General features: G+C 49.2%; 1 protein-coding gene across 7 annotated transcripts in view; it reads right to left on the bottom strand.

The window, feature by feature from the left end:
- LOC122379595 (actin-related protein 8-like) overlaps positions 1-19,839 on the bottom strand; it is a 31,277-nt gene that overhangs the window by 8,954 nt on the left and 2,484 nt on the right. For 4 of the 7 annotated variants that reach the window (XM_043361914.1, XM_043361912.1, XM_043361913.1 and 1 more), the window contains exons 2-7: positions 13,467-13,518; positions 12,778-12,948; positions 12,429-12,517; positions 12,062-12,179; positions 11,606-11,779; positions 11,199-11,309 (exon numbers count right to left, since the gene is read on the bottom strand). In XM_043361914.1, the coding sequence (XP_043217849.1) occupies positions 11,199-11,309; positions 11,606-11,779; positions 12,062-12,179; positions 12,429-12,517; positions 12,778-12,948; positions 13,467-13,490 (687 nt within the window). In that variant the 5' untranslated portion in view covers positions 13,491-13,518. Of the gene's footprint in view, positions 1-11,198; positions 11,310-11,605; positions 11,780-12,061; positions 12,180-12,428; positions 12,518-12,777; positions 12,949-13,466; positions 13,519-14,310; positions 14,407-19,839 lie in introns of those variants that run through there. The other 3 variants (XM_043361915.1, XM_043361916.1, XM_043361917.1) reach the window with 3 other exon arrangements.

Here is a 19,839-nt window from a genome sequence, read left to right as displayed (position 1 = left end):
TGGATAAGTACACCAAACGAAGAGGCACCAAGTGACCTGCTGTTAAGTACTGTGGTTTCAAAGCACAAAAGTGATAAAACGAAGCGGATATCTCCAGTATTTTCCGAATTTAGTATTTTCCCATAGGCTTAACATTACGACGTAATGACCTCTCACTGACCTCAGGTCAGTGACCTAAAAAAAAACCCGAACTATATGTTATACAACTCGGTGAACTTAGCACATCCTGAAATTTTGAAGAAAATCAGTCCAAAACTGTGGGTTGGACAGGTGCAAAAAGAAAATTGAAGTTTGACCATGGCCTTGTTGCGGTTTTTCTGACCTGGTGACCTGACCCAACGTCACCCGGACCTGAAATTTTCTGGTCATATGTAAAAAGGTTGCCCCATAGGCTGTGCCAAATTTGGCGGCGCGCACGACCCCCCCCCCCCCTGCCAGGGCGAGGACTTAAGAAAAAAGGGAACTGAAATGACTGAGAAAATGTCATGGGCAGCTAGCACAAAACAAGCTCGATAAAAAGTGTCAGAAATGATCAATTATCGAGGCCTCACCAGTGGGGCCAGTAAAAACCACAATCCCTAGCAGTTGTACAATGGACAAGCTGTGGTGTAAATGAAACGCAGAGGGGACCAGGGCCTTGGGAGTTGGGCCTCGGCCGCTGGAGGAAATAAAGTACCATTCCAGCAACAACAAGCTAGCACGCCCAGCAGTCTTTCAGGAAGGACATTGGATAAGCTAAGTGATGTCTGTATACAATAATAGCTACCTTATCTGAGAGAGGGAAACACCGATACATGTGTTGTGGCTCTGAGAGGGGGAACACCGATACATGTATTGTGGCTGTGTGTCGGACTTCAACGGACTGAGGGAATCCCAAGCATGAGCAAAAGCGAAAATGTGGTTTCTTCCATTTCCATACAACACAAATGTAACGTTTTTAAATGAAGTGACCTCTTCTCACGATAATGCTTCATGGTTCACTTACGCTACACGTAAAAAAGATACCATGCAAATAAAATAAAAAAGCGCGCGGATCGATGAGCCTTGTAGAATGCGTCACCGATAAGCATCCCTAACCACTACACACTAGGTACACAGTACACCGAATATACAACATTCGAACATGACTCATCCCCACAGAAGATGCCAACGAGTTGACTTCCTTTACAGTCATTCAAATTTATAGAAATCGTTGATTTTAGGTTTGCATTTATTCGGTGCCAAATCCATCTGCACTTTGATGGATTCCACCTCCGGCTCTGTTTATGCATGAAATTTTGTTACGGCTCCGACTCCCTCCGGACAAAAGGTGCCGGCTCCGGTTCATGCTCCGCATCCCCGCATGGCACACATTGGTACAAAACTCGTATATTGAAATAGGAAATCCGAAATGTTTCGAGCTCAAATCATCGTTTCGCCGCATTGCTCTCCAAACAGTGCAATGTCGGCAGTGCCGTGACGTCACCCGATCTCGGTGCTCGGTGATGAGTCTGTCTCTGAGCGGCGCGGACGTGATTGTGCCGGAGAGCAGAGTCGCTCAGGCGGCCGTCAGCCGGCGACCCTTGGCCGGCGGGGCGGGGACGGGGGCGGGGGCGGGGGACGGCGGGGGCGGCGGCACGACCACACCGTGTCGGCGCCGCACCGGCAGCAGTCACCGGCGGCACCTCGGACCGGCACCTCGGACCAGCAGCTCAGACCGGCACCTCGGACTGACAGCTCGGACCAGCAGCTCGGACCAGCAGCAGTCACCGGCGGGAGCTCGAACCGGCAGCAGTCACCGGCGGGAGTTCGAACCGGCAGCCGGTCCAGCGGCTACAGCACCAGCCGGAGAGAGACCAGTTCGAAACAAGGTAAGTATCTGGGCAGATCGGCGCATACCGGTGATAATAGTACAGCCCTCCGCAAACTGCGTGGTAGGTATTCTTATTTCGACAAAACCGATAATATCTCAAATGTTATGATTATCAGTCGGTCGGAACACATTGTATATACAGGGTGATTTTTTTTTTAACTGTTAAAAAGTAAACGTCAATGATGGTCCCTAAATCGAAAAATCGCGTGCAAAAAAGCAATGCACGTGATAGATAAATCTGGGACATTTTGTATGGTGTCATCATTTGTCCCTTTTCACCGACGGCCTCGGCCCCAATGGAGCCTGAAAATGTCCCACCAATCGGGCACGCATGGTCCACTGCCGTTCAGTAAGGAACGACACAAAACGATGATTTTGAAGCATTGAGGCAGTTTGAAGCATACGATGATCAAGGAGATACCTCAGAAAGACGTTAAATAACGCACGAACAAGTTTGTAGTCATAAATAACCTTCAAACGGTCTATCTGGCGTAAGTGCAGACTCTGAAGAATCAGTCTTCAGAGAGAAAGAAAAACAGCGAATCAGACACGACCAGGGCCGTCAGTATCAAAATCCTCGACCTGCCCTCCCTAGACTTCTAGTTTCTGGACCCATCTATGGCAGATATAATGAGAAAACAGTGGAAATATCTGGCAGAGCTGAAAATGGGCGATAGGAGCCTTTTCAGTCCGCCTAATGAGTATGGGAGTCCATGGTGCTGTTCAACACGTGCTCAGGCGGGCTGATTCGTGTCGGTGAGAGAGGGGGTAACTTCAAGCACAAGTAAAATACACGATGGACGTTCCTTCACATCGTGTCTGCATGAAATCAAAATGTCCCAGAATGCTCGTCATCCTGGTATATAATTTTGCAACATATATTTGCATTTTAACGCCACTAGACCTCATTACTTTTTAACAAGTAAAAAAATCACCCTGTAGATGCGCCATGCTCCACTCCTTCGATTGATTCAGTCACTGAACAAAGTGTACGCCTACCGTAGCAAAAAAAAAATTGTTTGGGGGGCAAATATAAACTTTTGTGTGTTGTTGTCAAACTAGATGGAAAACGTATACCAAAATAAGCCCAATCTAAGGTGCGGAGTCTCGCGCGTCTTGATGTTACGATTTCCGAATGACCGTTAGCATAGTATTCGCGTTATTCTCGGTTTTGTCGAAAAAAAGAATACCTACCACGCAGTTTGCAGAGGGCTGTACGTTAGCGGAGCAATGCGGCGTGCATTTGTCGTTTTTCTGCATAACTCAAAAAGTGATCATTTTCTACTCATTTATGATTGCGATTGCGAATTGCGATTTCGTCTCACAATCAACGAAATATTTTTATGGGTAATTACAAACGTAGTTAATACAGTTTTACAGTTTTACTTAACTGTAAATTAATAAAAACTGTAATTATAATAATGGTCGACGATCAATAAACCACGATGATTACACCATTCAATTACACTTCATGTTCAATCACACATTTCTTCCATACCTCAATCAATTTAATCGAAGATTAATTTAAAGTCAAGTTGAGGGAGTCAAGGGAGGGACCTGCTCATAATAAATCGTAACTAATCAATAATCAATATTGATATTCATCTAGGGAAATGACAGGTAAACAGACTGGGATTCGTTTCCGAGCCCCGGCCGATCGAAGCGGTAACGCTTCTGATCAATTTTGAAAGCTTGGCATTCAAAATTCCTGCTTGCTAGCCATTGCCGTTTGTGGAACATGAATTCCGCTTAATAAAATGAATGGATCCATAGCCACACAAGTGAGTTATTAAATCAGGCATTCCATTTGTTCGGAAATAGTCAACTTTACCTTCTTTTACCAAATAAACTTAAATTTTGATTCAAGCAATAAGTAACAAAATATTTTGTACATACAAAACTGGTCACAAATGACGAATTATACCGTCTTACCAACAGTTTTGCAAGACGTGGGACCAATCTACTTTGCATGTGAAAACCGTTTACTTTATGTTCGAACCGGTCATGCCAATATGTGATGCTCTCTTAAGTCTTAGGTCACATCAGTTCAAACCTCGTTCATCATTCGATTATGGTATCAAACCATCGTCATTACCTTTTTTCCCAAATAGGTATAGCCACTGCCGTCAGTTATAACTAAATATGCTCCACAAAAATGGAAACAGCTTGGATTTCAGCTACGCTGTCTTCTCATCGCTGTCTCATTGGTCCCCAAGGCCCACAATAGACAAAATGGACAGGGCACAAAAAATCTTAGTTTCCCCAGCGCCCGCTGTGGCAATGTCGCAGTCAATTTTATTAGAAGACAGGTCTCCATAATTCAGTGGAGGAGCATCCCTGGGAGTGGGAATAGGGGCCTTAGTCCCAGAGTAAACATTAGATAGGCCGACTTTTCTGGTCAAAATAGTAATCCAATCACAAACTACGATACTCGTTCGTTTTCTTCAGCTTTTATTTTCTTCCACCAGTGCAATCCGTGCTGCATATTGCGTTTTCCACGCCGTTTGAAAACGTCTCCGACCCCCTGATTACGTCAGCAGACACCAGCGGTCCATGCAGAGTTCAACACATACGCCGGCGTGCCAGACACCGCCCCGAATAAACTGTTTTGCTTACGCCGCAGACGCATGGTTTTCTGAGCAGCTCTTTAGACTGGTTCAAAGTCCCAGCACGGTCTGGACCGATCGTTACTGCTGTTATAAACAAGCGTGGCCCTAATGCAAATCAATAAGTGTCCAGAGGACACAGACGGTGGTGTCATTGCAACAACACACAGTGAATCAATGGGTCGGACAAAATGCACTGCTGGCTGTTTAACCATGATAATCGGGCTATTTGGACTGAAAACTTTTGGAATGTCAGTTAAGCCCCGCCCCCCCCCCCACACGTGACGTGCGAGAGCCACGCCCCGTTCATACCAAGGCCACACAGAATACGCAGTTCTCATGTCTGGATCCGGTCAAACTGAGTGCATTTCAAGTTCGACCCATATCTTCTTCACTCAGACGATAAAAACATACAACTCCCATTCAATGGCGCAACAACTGTGCCGCTTAAACGGTTCCACATGGATTTATTTGTATTAAATTTATTCTTTTCATAAAATTGAATTATTTCTATATCAGCTGGTCTGTCTACGGTATTGTCCCCATATTCTTGATAAGCTACATGTTTAATTAGCTTCTTCGCCAAAGTTTTGAGACAGCACTTCCTGTGATCCCTGGAAACCAAAAAGGCACGCATACAATGACTAGAGTTAGTCAGACACTTTTTCTGGTGCGGAGCCGGTTCACCTATCATCTCAAACCAGTCCGCGCTGATCGGTTCCAACCAGGGACAAGGCCGTCGGACCGCCGGCAGGTCCCTATATATATATATATTTGACCCTGGAAACTGTGCCAGTCATACTCCCTCTGCATGACTTCGAGGACGTCTGCAGAGGCGCCAAGGGCAAACACGCACCAAAAACGTTTATAATCACGCTAATCAAGTGAGCTAAATGCGTTTTGGGTCAAGTTCCACTTGCAGTCTGGCACCACGGCCCCGAGAATATCGGCTAGTGATCTGACAAACATTTGGATTGTGCAGCTTCAGGCGCCCGTGCCGCCAGTTCTAGGATAAGCTGGACCTGTTCCTGTTTTTCAGCCGACTGAGGAATCTGACGGAGCGGTGATGACGTCATCACAGGCCCACTGTGCGGTGTGGGCACTGGTGATCTGCACAGTCTTCGGCGCCCCCATCGTCCAAGGTAAGTTCCCATATACATGACGTCAATGGAAAGTCACGGACGGTGATTGCACCATTATGGCTTGAGGCAGTATGTGGATAAGGAGAGCCCGTGCCCCGTGTGCATTAATTAAAACATAGGTACCGTACCCTTAAGTCCTAGAGTCGTTAAGTTTTAATCGCGACGTTCGCGAGGCAGGGGGAATTCCTTCTTCACTTCGTGACAATCGATCTCACTGCAGTAGTGAACTGTCCGAATGTGGCCGCATAGTGCTGGCACAATCCACACAAGTGACAAAAGCGAAAATCCCTTGCTGACCCCTCGGTCCCTGCCGTGTCCCTCCGACTCTGTCACAGAGGCGGAGATCTTCCCTCTGGCGCTGCCACAGGGGCGGAGGACCCCTCGCTGACTGCCGTAGAGGTGGAGGACCCTCACTAACTCTGCCCCTGAGGCTGAGGACCCCCACTGACCCTGTCGCCTGTCCGCAGACGAGCAGGACGCCGTGGACCGGCTGGTGGAGCAGTTCGCCCCGCTGCTCCTGCTCCACCCGCAGGAGCGATGGATGCCAGACGACGTGGACACGTTCCTGCGGCACGTGCACGTGCAGACGGACAGTGAGACGATCGTGCCGCTGGTGAACGGCACGCTGCCCGTGGGGCCGGACACGGCGGACCACTACATCATCGCCGAGCTACCAACAGGTGAGTGCCGGGGAGAGGGACGCGAAGGGAAAGGAGCGTCGTCCGGACCATATTAACTCTGTTCGGAACTCGTGAGCTGAAAAATCAAATTAGCTCACCTCGATTGTCAAAGCAAACCAAACCGAACCATGGAGAGAACTCATATGTAGAAGCCAAGCTTTACTGCTGTCAGCACTGCAGACGGTCGCTACTTCCAGTGGCTCTGGGAATCCCGTGAGGCATGAGCAGTTCATGGGCATAAAGAGGGTGATCATAAACTGGTTTATGTAGTCGAGATTAGAGGTGCATTAGTAACGGCCGAGTTCCTACCAGCCCTCCGGATAGTCACGACTACGAGTCACGAGGGGTTTCCCACTGAACCTGTTATGGTCAGAGAGAAATGAAGCGAGCCGATACGAGTGAAGGACATAAAAATGGAATATTTCAATGACTATACCAGCCTTCTAGCGAGTCGATGCTACGTCAATCTCAGTGGTCAGTGGTCATGTCAATGTCAGTGGTTGTCGATGACAGGTCCTGACAGACAGCACACAATAAGTCCGAACATCAGATGTCGGTCATTACTGAGACTGTCCACAAGCCTACGCCACTCCCTACCACTCGCACATCGTTCCTCTGTATATACTGTCCGAGGTCACCTAACCAGTAACCACCGACACGTGTCCCAGCACCCAAAACGAGAACTCTCACAACACCACACAAACGCACATGTCCGGTAGTGACGTCAGCACCACCCTCTATGACGTCACGAAGTGTAGTGCGGCGCGTCCGGCGACAATGAACCGACAATGAACTGATTGATGCGGCCAGCGTGCTCCACACGTGTATGGGGTACGCTCGATCGAGCTTCCAGTGACCTTGTTCACGACACATCAGTGTTGAACAATGGCTGCCCGGGTGCGTGACCCTGCTGTAACCCCGGGACCAGCGGACCCGGGTCAGGGTTACTACAACATTGCGGTGGAACGTGATACCCGTGCAGTGTGCAGTGAGCTCAATTGCTGATCAAATGGGGTTCATGTAAGCAGATACCCGTGTCTTATACCACAGGGAACGCCGGGTGACCCAGTTCAACTTCATAAGTAGCACACACAGGTGCTCCCAAAAAGAGAATACCTTTCATTTCATACTCTTGACAGCATTCACTTAACCGCGGCCGTAACTCATCCTTCATTCTTTGTATCTTCTTCATCACACTCCTGTCTCTTTAGCCTCATAGAACCCCTCCCCTGCCCTCCCGCAGGTGTGGGCTCCCCGTCAGTGACCCACCAGCCGTTCCTGGCCGGTATAAACCCCTCCCCTGTCCTCCCGCAGGTGTGGGCTCTCCGTCGGTGACCCACCAGCCGTTCCTGGCCGGTATATAATCCCTCCCGTTTGCCCTCCCGCAGGTGTGGGCTCTCCGTCGGTGACCCACCAGCCGTTCCTGCCCGGTATATAACCCAACTGCCCTCCCGCAGGTGTGGGCTCTCCGTCGGTGACCCACCAGCCGTTCCTGGCCGGTATATAACCCCTCCCCTGCCCTGCCGCAGGTGTGGGCTCTCCGTCGGTCACCCACCAGCCGTTCCTGGCCGGCACTGCGCCGGAGAACGCGCCCGTCTACGTCACGGTGACGCGGTGTGACGCGCTGAGCACCAACCGACTGGAGCCGGCCGGCCGGGCGCCGCCCTCGTTCCACGCCACCTACTGGACCTTCCACCCGTTCAACGAGGGCAAGTACGCCCTAAGACAGATGCGCGGAAACCATGTCGGCGACTGGGAGCACGTCAGCATCAGAGTTCAGGTGAAACGCGGGAACCCTCAGAGTGCACAGCCAATTCTTAACGAAGTCAACATTCTGCTCCAAAGTCAACATATCAGTTTTCAGCTTTCGGTTCAGTCGATCAGCTACTTGTCCTCTCTTATCCATGCATTGGAAATAATATCAGAGATAACATCCTCATTTTCCCGCAGCCAGCTGTAGCTGGTTGCCGACTTCCCATCTCTCTGGCCCAGCCCTGCGCGTCAATTCTCTCCCCATATCTCCCTATCTGACCGCTACCCCGCGCATCCCCCCCCCCCAGGAGGGTGAGCTGCAGGAGGTGTTTGTCTCCTCCCACGAGTTCGGCGCCTACTACACCTACCACCAGGAGAGCGACACGTTCAACTTTACCTCCCACGTGTCCAACAGCTTCCTCTTCAGCCCGCAGTACCCGCCCAACGTGAGTGTCCCTCTGCGCCCCGGGAGGCGCTTTTAGCGAGGCTATGGTAGTTCAAATGCAAGGCTCTAAGACCAAACCGTCAACAGTGTGACCATATAAAAAATGTCACAGACACCAGTGTAGACACTAATGACCTTTCATATATGTCATACCTCTCGTGTCCCGTGACCAAATGTGACCGTTCCGCACGCCATTTGCGCTGAACTGACGTGTCCCTCACCTTTGCCTTTCCGACAGCTGGAGCTGAATGGAACCCACCCGGTCCTCTATGTGGCGCGTGGCTCACACGGTCTCTGGCCCACACCCGGTGAGTGATCAGAGGGAGGCGTAGCAATGGGAGAGGCATTGCATTCGGAGGACAGGGGAAATATGGTAATATGATCTGTGAATTAGTTCTCCCACCATCGCACTTAGAAGAGTTGATCACCAGACGATCAGCTAATCTTAACTCTGGGAACATGCCATGCTCATATTTGATTGCCTTCCTCAGTCTAAAGGTCGGTAAGTTTCGTTCGTCTCCCTAACGAGCCCTTATTCTCTCCACCGCAGCCGAGCACCAGTACAACAAGGTGGCGCAGCTAGTGGACGTCACGGCCGACGGTGGCGCCGCCTGGCACACGTGGCGCCGCCTGGTGTCGCTGGGCCGCACGCCGCCCCACTGGCTGCAGTACGCCGGCCGCTGGGGTAACCCGGCCGACTGCGGCCACTTCGTGGAGGCCTCCTGCCAGCTGTCGCACGGGCCGCTGGGCGTGGCGGGCCGGCCGGCCGACTTCCACTGCGCCGGCCGGCCCGACCGGCGGCCCTGGTGGAGGCGGCTGTTCGGTCGCCGACGGAGGAGGGACGCGGGGCGGCCCGAGCAGCTCAGCTGAGCGGCGGCTGGGGTCGTACCCGGGGTCCAGGACTGAGGGGCCGCTGGGGTCGGACTCTGGGCCCAGGACTGAGCGGCGGCTGGGGTCGTACCCGGGGTCCAGGACTGAGGGGCTGCTGGGGTCGGACTCTGGGCCCAGGACTGAGCGGCGGCTGGGGTCGTACCCGGGGTCCAGGACTGAGGGGCCGCTGGGGTCGGACTCTGGGCCCAGGACTGAGCGGCGGCTGAGGAAGAGGCTGAGGGTCTGACAGGGCCATCAAATCCGGCGAGACTATTACCGCAGGGCGGCATAGAAATACGATGACAGGGTCTCAACACTTGTGATAGGTATGCGAGGCTGTAACGCTGGAGCTGGATTGACAGTCACAAACTTGTGCTCGATGCCACATGGTATATCGTCCGCCACATGTATCCCAGTAGCTTTGAGACGCTACAAACAAAGGCTATCAAGTATCAAATGTCAGCTTTGCAGTGGTAAAATGCCGGCGATCGGCGATTCGTTAGATGACCAGATGGGCATCGTGTTAGTGATCCGAGTGTGAGTGTTCGACATTTTTAGCTTACGCACTGCTGCTGCTGGGACTGTGAGTAAGCCTAGCTTTAGTTATGCTGTACGCATCCATGGAACCTTCCCTGGGTTCGGTAATGCGGGTCCTTAGAGAATAAGTTGAACTATAGGATATCCTCGATGAAAATACGAGACATTTTGAAAGCCACCAAAACACACATTTGTGATCAATTGTTGGTAAAGCGACATCAATCAGTCTTGTATTGCTGACATCACTTCAATGCTAGACGTCGGTGCAGTGTTTATTGTTCTTCATGCTCGTGTCATACTTTTACGCCGAAAGCCGAATGAGTGGATAGCTCGAGCACTGCCCCACTGTGCAATGCAAACGATGAGAATTGCACCACGAACAGATAAAGGTGTATGCTTGAGTGTATGATCGAAACGCGAAAATATATTGTACTTTCCCGTGTGCGCATTGCACTCCACGGATGTGTGCCCATTGTATGACAAAATAAAAATATGCCACAAACTTGGTTCTGCGTTGAAAATGAGCGAGGACAGGAAAACAAAGAAAAATGAATGGAAATGGCATCGTGAACTACACTCCAAGAGCACGACAAAACAATTCAATATTCATTATAATCACGTTTTAGAGAATGGCATACTTTTCCTTGGCTAAGAATTCAAGCGAAAAATAACGATTTTAACTTTTTTTGTAAAGCCGAGGCATACCATGACTCAAAAGTCAAAAGTGATCAATGATCAGAGAGTGAAAGCGGTGCCCCTCCCCTTCATTGAGCTATGATCTGATGATTCCACTAACACATCCATTAAGTAAATATTTACATCGGCCGTGCTGAGTTTCGCGCGGCACGCATGCCACTGCTGTCGGATATCGCCCCCGCACGTCACTCCAACCCTGGCTCGAGCCATCACGTGCTCCATAAACAATGTATCGGGTGTCACCACCGGCCGGCCGGCCGTTGGACACCACACCCCGCCCCCGTGATCGGTTCGGTCATTGGTCAAGGATCATGGAGATGGGAGACTTAATGGCGACTGGCCAAAAATGATATGGCTTTGAATTACATCAGTTTTAAAATACCGAGGTGTGCCATTGAATTCAAGGTAAATACACATGTTCACGTTCATATTCATGTTCATGTTCAATGTTCATGTTATCCGATGAACATGAATACATTCTCACATTCATTCATTCATTCATTCATTCATTCATTCATTCATTCATTCATTCATTCATTCATTCATTCATTCATTCATCCATTCATTCATTCAGCCATGCCGACGTCAATCATTTCCCACCTCGCCCGTGCAACTCACCTGAATCAGGAAGAAGGAGGCGAATCCGAGCCCGTTGACCAGCAGCTCCACCATGGCCTTTACCGCGGCACGGTTGTACACGCATGGTATAATCAGCACGGCCCGGTACGTCTGTCGAAATGGCAGGCGTTGGTGATACAAAATGGCAGCATATTAGCCAGCGAGGCAGCATATTACTCAGCTTCTTGGGTCTCGTCAGCTTCGACAGACAAGAAATACTTCAACAATCTTTTTAAGTGTTACTAAATCTACGACCATTATGGCCATTTATTCTTGCAAGCACGACAAAACAGCCGCCATCACTGACGGCACTTATCGTGAACAACCACATTCGTAAGAGAGCATTACAATCAACATCCATCTACCCCGATTTACCAGACGCGCCCGCCCGCTGACTGTCATCCCACCTCGAGCGCGGAGCGTTGGATGCCCAGCAGCCGCTCGATGCAGTGCAGCCAGATGGTATACAGGTCGGCCATCACGGCCGTCAGGGAGCCGCCCGGGCCAGGGTGCACGTTCAGTCGGCCCCGCCGCACCGGAAAGTGAATGTTGTACGGACCGCTCGGGTCCAGCGTTAGAGCCTGACGGCAGAGCGAGAGGGCAGAAAGGTCATTGACATATTAGGTCGTTGACACAAAAAAAGCAAATAAAATGGTAAACTTAGCTAAATAATTGAATCCTAGGCATCGTCTGAGAGAGAAAAATCGTCATTGAATATGAAGTCGCATTCCGTAAGCAAAAATATTGCTGAATATCATACCTAACGTAGACGGCATAGTCTTACTAGTTGGCACATATCAGTCTGCGCAGTGCGCAGCCAACAGATATTACGTCGACCCAAGGACAGTCAACCACCCCCCTACCTGATCGCCGACGACGTAGTCCGCGCCGCCGGGGGTCCACTCAGGCACACGGTCCTCAGTTTTCACCGGCTGTGAGTTCTTGTTGAAGCTGGCAACCATTTGGGGAGGAGCTGCGAACCTGGTGGAGCAAAAACCCAGTATGAGTCAGCTGTAAAATAGAGGAGACTTACTGCTGAAGATGACAAGATGCGTAATAGTTAGCACCCGATATCCCCCAGGTAGATAATAGAGTTCCGATCCTGATAAAAAACGCACACCCTCTGAACACCGGACTCTGGAGCATTAAACACGAAAGACAACAGTAGGGTGCGAGTGTTGCCCTCACAAGTCAAGTCTGTCTCTCCTCTCGTTACCGCAGGTGACTCACCTGGCCGATCCATCTGACTTAAGGCACGACTGCAGGGTATGTGACACGCTCAGTCGCGTCTCCTCCAGCTCCATCGTCTGCTGGCGAGTCTAGGGACACAAAGAGAGGCGAAGAAAGGTTAGAGACGGACGGCGAGCCGCATCGCCACACTGCCTGATCAAACGGGGCTGGTGGGCAACTGGTGTGATAGGAATGTCAATGGTGAAAAGGAATGCCATAGTAGACATATGGATAGAACGAAAGGTTTTGCAACTGGCCACCTTTAGCCTATCTGTCCGACGCAGTACGCTTCCTACAATCACTTCTACCAGCTTCAGCCTTCACCTCCGCTCTCTACTGCGAGTCTCACCAGTTTGACGTCAGGTGGCAGCACCGGGTCCTGGTACGCCAGCCCGCCGGGTTTGCGGCGCCGCGCGATCACGTGCGGCAGCACCGCCGGGTTCACGTCCGTGGCGCGGCCGATTCGCAGGAAATACGAGCCGGGCTCGATCACCAGAATACGGTCGCTGATCACAGAGGTCTGGGGAATAGCGGCAGGGCTGGATTAATCACTGGGGTGTGGGCACTGAACGCAAGACTATGTAGAGTACAGACCAGCCAGGGGCCCCTCAATCAACAGAATATGATCAATGACCACTAGGCTGAGGGCCCTTGGCGCAGAGCAGGGGCAGTCAGATTACAAGATAGGTATGGTTGCTGACCACTGTGCTCCAGAGTTGCACCAGCTAGATATACATCCCAGCCAATGGACCCTGGTCACTGCCCACTGACTGACCAGTTTTTTTTTAACGTCTAAAAAAATCAGTCACAGGTCACAGCACATTGTCGATGCAAGTTGTGTAAAGCCCCAAAGTAATGTAACATGGTCATGTTTAGACTAACTGAAATAAAAATAATGCTTACTTAAGCAGCCACCAAAAAAAAAAAAAGAGTGAAAAATGGTATCCACTTGGCAAGTGTGCCAGACCAAGACTGGTTCAAAGCTTCCCTCTCATCCTCTTCACCAACAATACCTTTCACACCACCAGTTGTACTCACCTCTGCTGATGTGTCAGTGCCCATTATCTCGTCACCAATTGTAGTTTATAACCTGGAAAATAAGGAAGAAATATAAATGCCATAAGAGATCATCTATAGCAGTAAGAAATAAATGTTACTTAACAGTAACTCAAGTAAGAGCAAAAAAAAATTCCCAATGAAACAAATCCATGATGATGGGGATTCAGGAATGGGGAATGGGGATAATTCTGATATGATTTTTACTACAGGGTGTTTCACAATAAGTGTTACTTTTGAATAGCTTAAATGAAGATCTTACTTGTTCGTAGGCGTGTAAATTTTATATGCATTTTGCTGCAAATTTGTTGCGGTTTTTAGTCCTTATATTTTTTTTTACAAACCGTTGACGGTTCCATCTGTATGGACGTGCAATGCCAACACCGCCAAAACGGGTCAATTCGCCGTGTACAGATGATGAGGCGGTATGCGTGGTCATGCATTACGGCGCTTTGCGGAGTCTGACTGCAGTGCGACGGAGTTTCGGTAGCCATTTTAAAAGGAGAAAGGATATTCCGTCAAAAATGTCTTTCAAACGGGTGGTAGAAAGGTTCCAGAAGACTGGAAACACGAGACCAACCCCGCCTCCTGGCCGGACGGCGATCCCAGAAAATCTGGTTGAAAAAGTCACACGGAAGGGTGGCATAGTGGAGAACCCGTGAAGGGTGCTGAACTGAAAGTTGTACCAATGTTCATCAGTCCCACTGTTCTGCTGTCTCATGTGGTAATACTCATGAGCCATATGTAATACATGTCACTGAAACATCGTCGTTTGAAAAGCAACATTCATTGTGAAGGACCCTGAAGCTTAAAGGGACCCTCCCACCTTAACATTAGTTTTGAGTTGAGATAGCCAAGTTTGCGGCCAGGCTCAGAAACCACTATTTATCCTGGTCGCAACCCCCGCAGCTTTATGGTGTTCAAGAAATTTCTTCCCTTTACTTGCAGGGTGGGACCAGCGTGGTCCCTATCTCTTAACCATTACGGGAATCTGATGACGTCATCAGGCTTTCGGACGTCCGTTAAATGTTTGACTAAAACGTTTTGTAGCACGCGGTGGTATATGCTGCTTTGCGCGCAACAAATGCCGCACTTTCAAATAAAGTCGCTAGGAACAGCGGAGATCCCAAAAAGTAAACAAAAGTAAAAGTCTAATATCTTGAAAACCGGTGAATATTTTTCGATGAAATTTGGTAGATATTCGTTTTTGCTCTTTCTGAACCGAGCGACATCACTTTCATGCCAATTCATTAACTTTTTTGAAGGTGGGAGGGTCCCTTTAACAGCGAATGGACCTGTTTTGATGGTGTCGACATTGCACGTACATAAAGAATGCAGTTGATGATTCGTCATAGTTTTTATAAGGATAAAAAAACGGAAGAATTTGCAACAAAATGAATCGAGAATTTATGGATGTAACGGAAGTTGGCACAGATTCAGCACAGATTCAGCACAGCACAGATTCGGTAGGGGGAAAAAAGGCCCCGGTAGAGGGAAACCTTTATGACCCGTTTTCCCCTAGAAATGACGTCACAAAGAGGTAAAAATGGGTATCAATCGAAAGCTCTCGTTTACCCAGACACAGTCCTGCAGGAAAATTCCACTTTTTCCCCATAGGAAAGTTTTTACGGGAAAATCAAAATTTCGGGTCAATGGGGGGTCCCCCCCGATTTCGTTCAAAATCGGCACACAGGTGCCCCACCACCAGCCGAGAAACTTTCCCCAAAACGGTCCCCGTTGCATTGACGTTTAAGGCCCTTAAAGCCCCGTAAACTCGTAAAAAATCCGTAAATTCGCCCTTGTACGGCCAAAAACGGGGCGCTAGGGTAAAAATGGGTATCAATCGAAAGCTCTCGTTTACCCAGACACAGTCCTGCAGGAAAATTCCACTTTTTCCCCATAGGAAAGTTTTTACGGAAAAATCAAAATTTTGGGTCAATGGGGGGTCCCCCCCGATTTCGTTCAAAATCGGCACACAGGTGCCCCACCACCAGCCGAGAAACTTTCCCCAAAACGGTCCCCGTTGCATTGACGTTTAAGGCCCGTAAAGCCCCCTAGACTCGTAAAATATCCGTAAAATCGCCTTTGTACGGACAAAAAAGTGGTGCTATGGTAAAAATGGGTATCAATCGAAAGCTCTCGTTTACCCAGATACAGTCCTGCAGGAAAATTTCACTTTTTCCTCATAGGAAAGTTTTTACGGGAAAATCAAAATTTTGGTTCAATGGGGGGTCCCCCCCGATTTCGTTCAAAATCGGCACACAGGTGCCCCACCACCAGCCGAGAAACTTTCCCCAAAACGGTCCCCGTTGCATTGACGTTTAAGGCCCTTAAAGCCCCGTAAACTCGTAAAAAATCCGTAAATTCGCCCTTGTACGGCCAAAAACGGGGCGCTAGGGTAAAAATGGGTATTAATCGAAAGCTCTCGTTTACCCAGACACAGTCCTGCAGGAAAAGTCCACTTTTTCCCCATAGGAAAGTTTTTACGGGAAAATCAAAATTTCGGGTCAATGGGGGGTCCCCCCCGATTTCGTTCAAAATCGGCACACAGGTGCCCCACCACCAGCCGAGAAACTTTCCCCAAAACGGTCCCCGTTGCATTGACGTTTAAGGCCCTTAAAGCCCCGTAAACTCGTAAAAAATCCGTAAATTCGCCCTTGTACGGCCAAAAACGGGGCGCTAGGGTAAAAATGGGTATCAATCGAAAGCTCTCGTTTACCCAGACACAGTCCTGCAGGAAAATTCCACTTTTTCCCCATAGGAAAGTTTTTACGGGAAAATCAAAATTTCGGGTCAATGGGGGGTCCCCCCGATTTTGAACGAAATCGGGGGGGGACCCCCATTGACCCAAAATTTTGATTTTCCCGTAAAAACTTTCCTATGGGGAAAAAGTGGAATTTTCCTGCAGGACTGTATCTGGGTAAACGAGAGCTTTCGATTGATACCCATTTTTACCATAGCACCACTTTTTTGTCCGTACAAAGGCGATTTTACGGATATTTTACGAGTCTAGGGGGCTTTACGGGCCTTAAACGTCAATGCAACGGGGACCGTTTTGGGGAAAGTTTCTCGGCTGGTGGTGGGGCACCTGTGTGCCGATTTTGAACGAAATCGGGGGGGACCCCCCCATTGACCCGAAATTTTGATTTTCCCGCAAAAACTTTCCTATGGGGAAAAAGTAGAATTTTCCTGCAGGACTGTGTCCGGGTAAACGAGAGCTTTCGATTGATACCCATTTTTACCCTAGCGCCCCGTTTTTGGCCGTACAAGGGCGAATTTACGGATTTTTTACGAGTTTACGGGGCTTTAAGGGCCTTAAACGTCAATGCAACGGGGACCGTTTTGGGGAAAGTTTCTCGGCTGGTGGTGGGGCACCTGTGTGCCGATTTTGAACGAAATCGGGGGGGACCCCCCATTGACCCGAAATTTTGATTTTCCCGTAAAAACTTTCCTATGGGGAAAAAGTAGAATTTTCCTGCAGGACTGTATCTGGGTAAACGAGAGCTTTCGATTGATACCCATTTTTACCATAGCACCACTTTTTTGTCCGTACAAAGGCGATTTTACGGATATTTTACGAGTCTAGGGGGCTTTACGGGCCTTAAACGTCAATGCAACGGGGACCGTTTTGGGGAAAGTTTCTCGGCTGGTGGTGGGGCACCTGTGTGCCGATTTTGAACGAAATCGGGGGGGACCCCCCATTGACCCGAAATTTTGATTTTCCCGTAAAAACTTTCCTATGGGGAAAAAGTGGAATTTTCCTGCAGGACTGTGTCCGGGTAAACGAGAGCTTTCGATTGATACCCATTTTTACCCTAGCGCCCCGTTTTTGGCCGTACAAGGGCGAATTTACGGATTTTTTACGAGTTTACGGGGCTTTAAGGGCCTTAAACGTCAATGCAACGGGGACCGTTTTGGGGAAAGTTTCTCGGCTGGTGGTGGGGCACCTGTGTGCCGATTTTGAACGAAATCGGGGGGGACCCCCCATTGACCCAAAATTTTGATTTTTCCGTAAAAACTTTCCTATGGGGAAAAAGTGGAATTTTCCTGCAGGACTGTGTCTGGGTAAACGAGAGCTTTCGATTGATACCCATTTTTACCATAGCACCACTTTTTTGGCCGTACAAGGGCGAATTTACGGATTTTTTACGAGTTTACGGGGCTTTAAGGGCCTTAAACGTCAATGCAACGGGGACCGTTTTGGGGAAAGTTTCTCGGCTGGTGGTGGGGCACCTGTGTGCCGATTTTGAACGAAATCGGGGGGGACCCCCCCCATTGACCCAAAATTTTGATTTTCCCGTAAAAACTTTCCTATGGGGAAAAAGTGGAATTTTCCTGCAGGACTGTATCTGGGTAAACGAGAGCTTTCGATTGATACCCATTTTTACCATAGCACCACTTTTTTGTCCATACAAAGGCGATTTTACGGATATTTTACGAGTTTAGGGGGCTTTACGGGCCTTAAACATCAATGCAACGGGGACCGTTTTGGGGAAAGTTTCTCGGCTGGTGGTGGGGCACCTGTGTGCCGATTTTGAACGAAATCGGGGGGACCCCCCATTGACCCGAAATTTTGATTTTCCCGTAAAAACTTTCCTATGGGGAAAAAGTGAACTTTTCCTGCAGGACTGTGTCTGGGTAAACGAGAGCTTTCGATTGATACCCATTTTTACCCTAGCGCCCCGTTTTTGGCCGTACAAGGGCGAATTTACGGATTTTTTACGAGTTTACGGGGCTTTAAGGGCCTTAAACGTCAATGCAACGGGGACCGTTTTGGGGAAAGTTTCTCGGCTGGTGGTGGGGCACCTGTGTGCCGATTTTGAACGAAATCGGGGGGGACCCCCCATTGACCCAAAGTTTTGATTTTCCCGTAAAAACTTTCCTATGGGGAAAAAGTGGAATTTTCCTGCAGGACTGTATCTGGGTAAACGAGAGCTTTCGATTGATACCCATTTTTACCATAGCACCACTTTTTTGTCCGTACAAAGGCGATTTTACGGATATTTTACGAGTCTAGGGGGCTTTACGGGCCTTAAACGTCAATGCAACGGGGACCGTTTTGGGGAAAGTTTCTCGGCTGGTGGTGGGGCACCTGTGTGCCGATTTTGAACGAAATCGGGGGGGACCCCCCATTGACCCAAAATTTTGATTTTTCCGTGAAAACTTTCCTATGGGGAAAAAGTAGAATTTTCCTGCAGGACTGTGTCTGGGTAAACGAGAGCTTTCGATTGATACCCATTTTTACCATAGCACCACTTTTTTTGGCCGTACAAGGGCGAATTTACGGATTTTTTACGAGTTTACGGGGCTTTAAGGGCCTTAAACGTCAATGCAACGGGGACCGTTTTGGGGAAAGTTTCTCGGCTGGTGGTGGGGCACCTGTGTGCCGATTTTGAACGAAATCGGGGGGGACCCCCCCATTGACCCGAAATTTTGATTTTCCCGTAAAAACTTTCCTATGGGGAAAAAGTGGAATTTTCCTGCAGGACTGTGTCCGGGTAAACGAGAGCTTTCGATTGATACCCATTTTTACCCTAGCGCCCCGTTTTTGGCCGTACAAGGGCGAATTTACGGATTTTTTACGAGTTTACGGGGCTTTAAGGGCCTTAAACGTCAATGCAACGGGGACCGTTTTGGGGAAAGTTTCTCGGCTGGTGGTGGGGCACCTGTGTGCCGATTTTGAACGAAATCGGGGGGGACCCCCCATTGACCCGAAATTTTGATTTTCCCGTAAAAACTTTCCTATGGGGAAAAAGTGGAATTTTCCTGCAGGACTGTATCTGGGTAAACGAGAGCTTTCGATTGATACCCATTTTTACCATAGCACCACTTTTTTGTCCGTACAAAGGCGATTTTACGGATATTTTACGAGTCTAGGGGGCTTTACGGGCCTTAAACGTCAATGCAACGGGGACCGTTTTGGGGAAAGTTTCTCGGCTGGTGGTGGGGCACCTGTGTGCCGATTTTGAACGAAATCGGGGGGGACCCCCCATTGACCCGAAATTTTGATTTTCCCGTAAAAACTTTCCTATGGGGAAAAAGTGGAATTTTCCTGCAGGACTGTGTCCGGGTAAACGAGAGCTTTCGATTGATACCCATTTTTACCCTAGCGCCCCGTTTTTGGCCGTACAAGGGCGAATTTACGGATTTTTTACGAGTTTACGGGGCTTTAAGGGCCTTAAACGTCAATGCAACGGGGACCGTTTTGGGGAAAGTTTCTCGGCTGGTGGTGGGGCACCTGTGTGCCGATTTTGAACGAAATCGGGGGGGACCCCCCATTGACCCGAAATTTTGATTTTCCCGTAAAAACTTTCCTATGGGGAAAAAGTGGAATTTTCCTGCAGGACTGTGTCTG

This window comes from Amphibalanus amphitrite, unplaced genomic scaffold (assembly GCF_019059575.1).
Source record: "Amphibalanus amphitrite isolate SeventyFive unplaced genomic scaffold, NRLGWU_Aamphi_draft 000081F_arrow, whole genome shotgun sequence".
Taxonomy (NCBI): domain Eukaryota; kingdom Metazoa; phylum Arthropoda; class Thecostraca; order Balanomorpha; family Balanidae; genus Amphibalanus; species Amphibalanus amphitrite.
The sequence above is the reverse complement of the archived record's forward strand: the minus strand, read 5'-3'. Positions and strand labels throughout refer to the sequence as shown.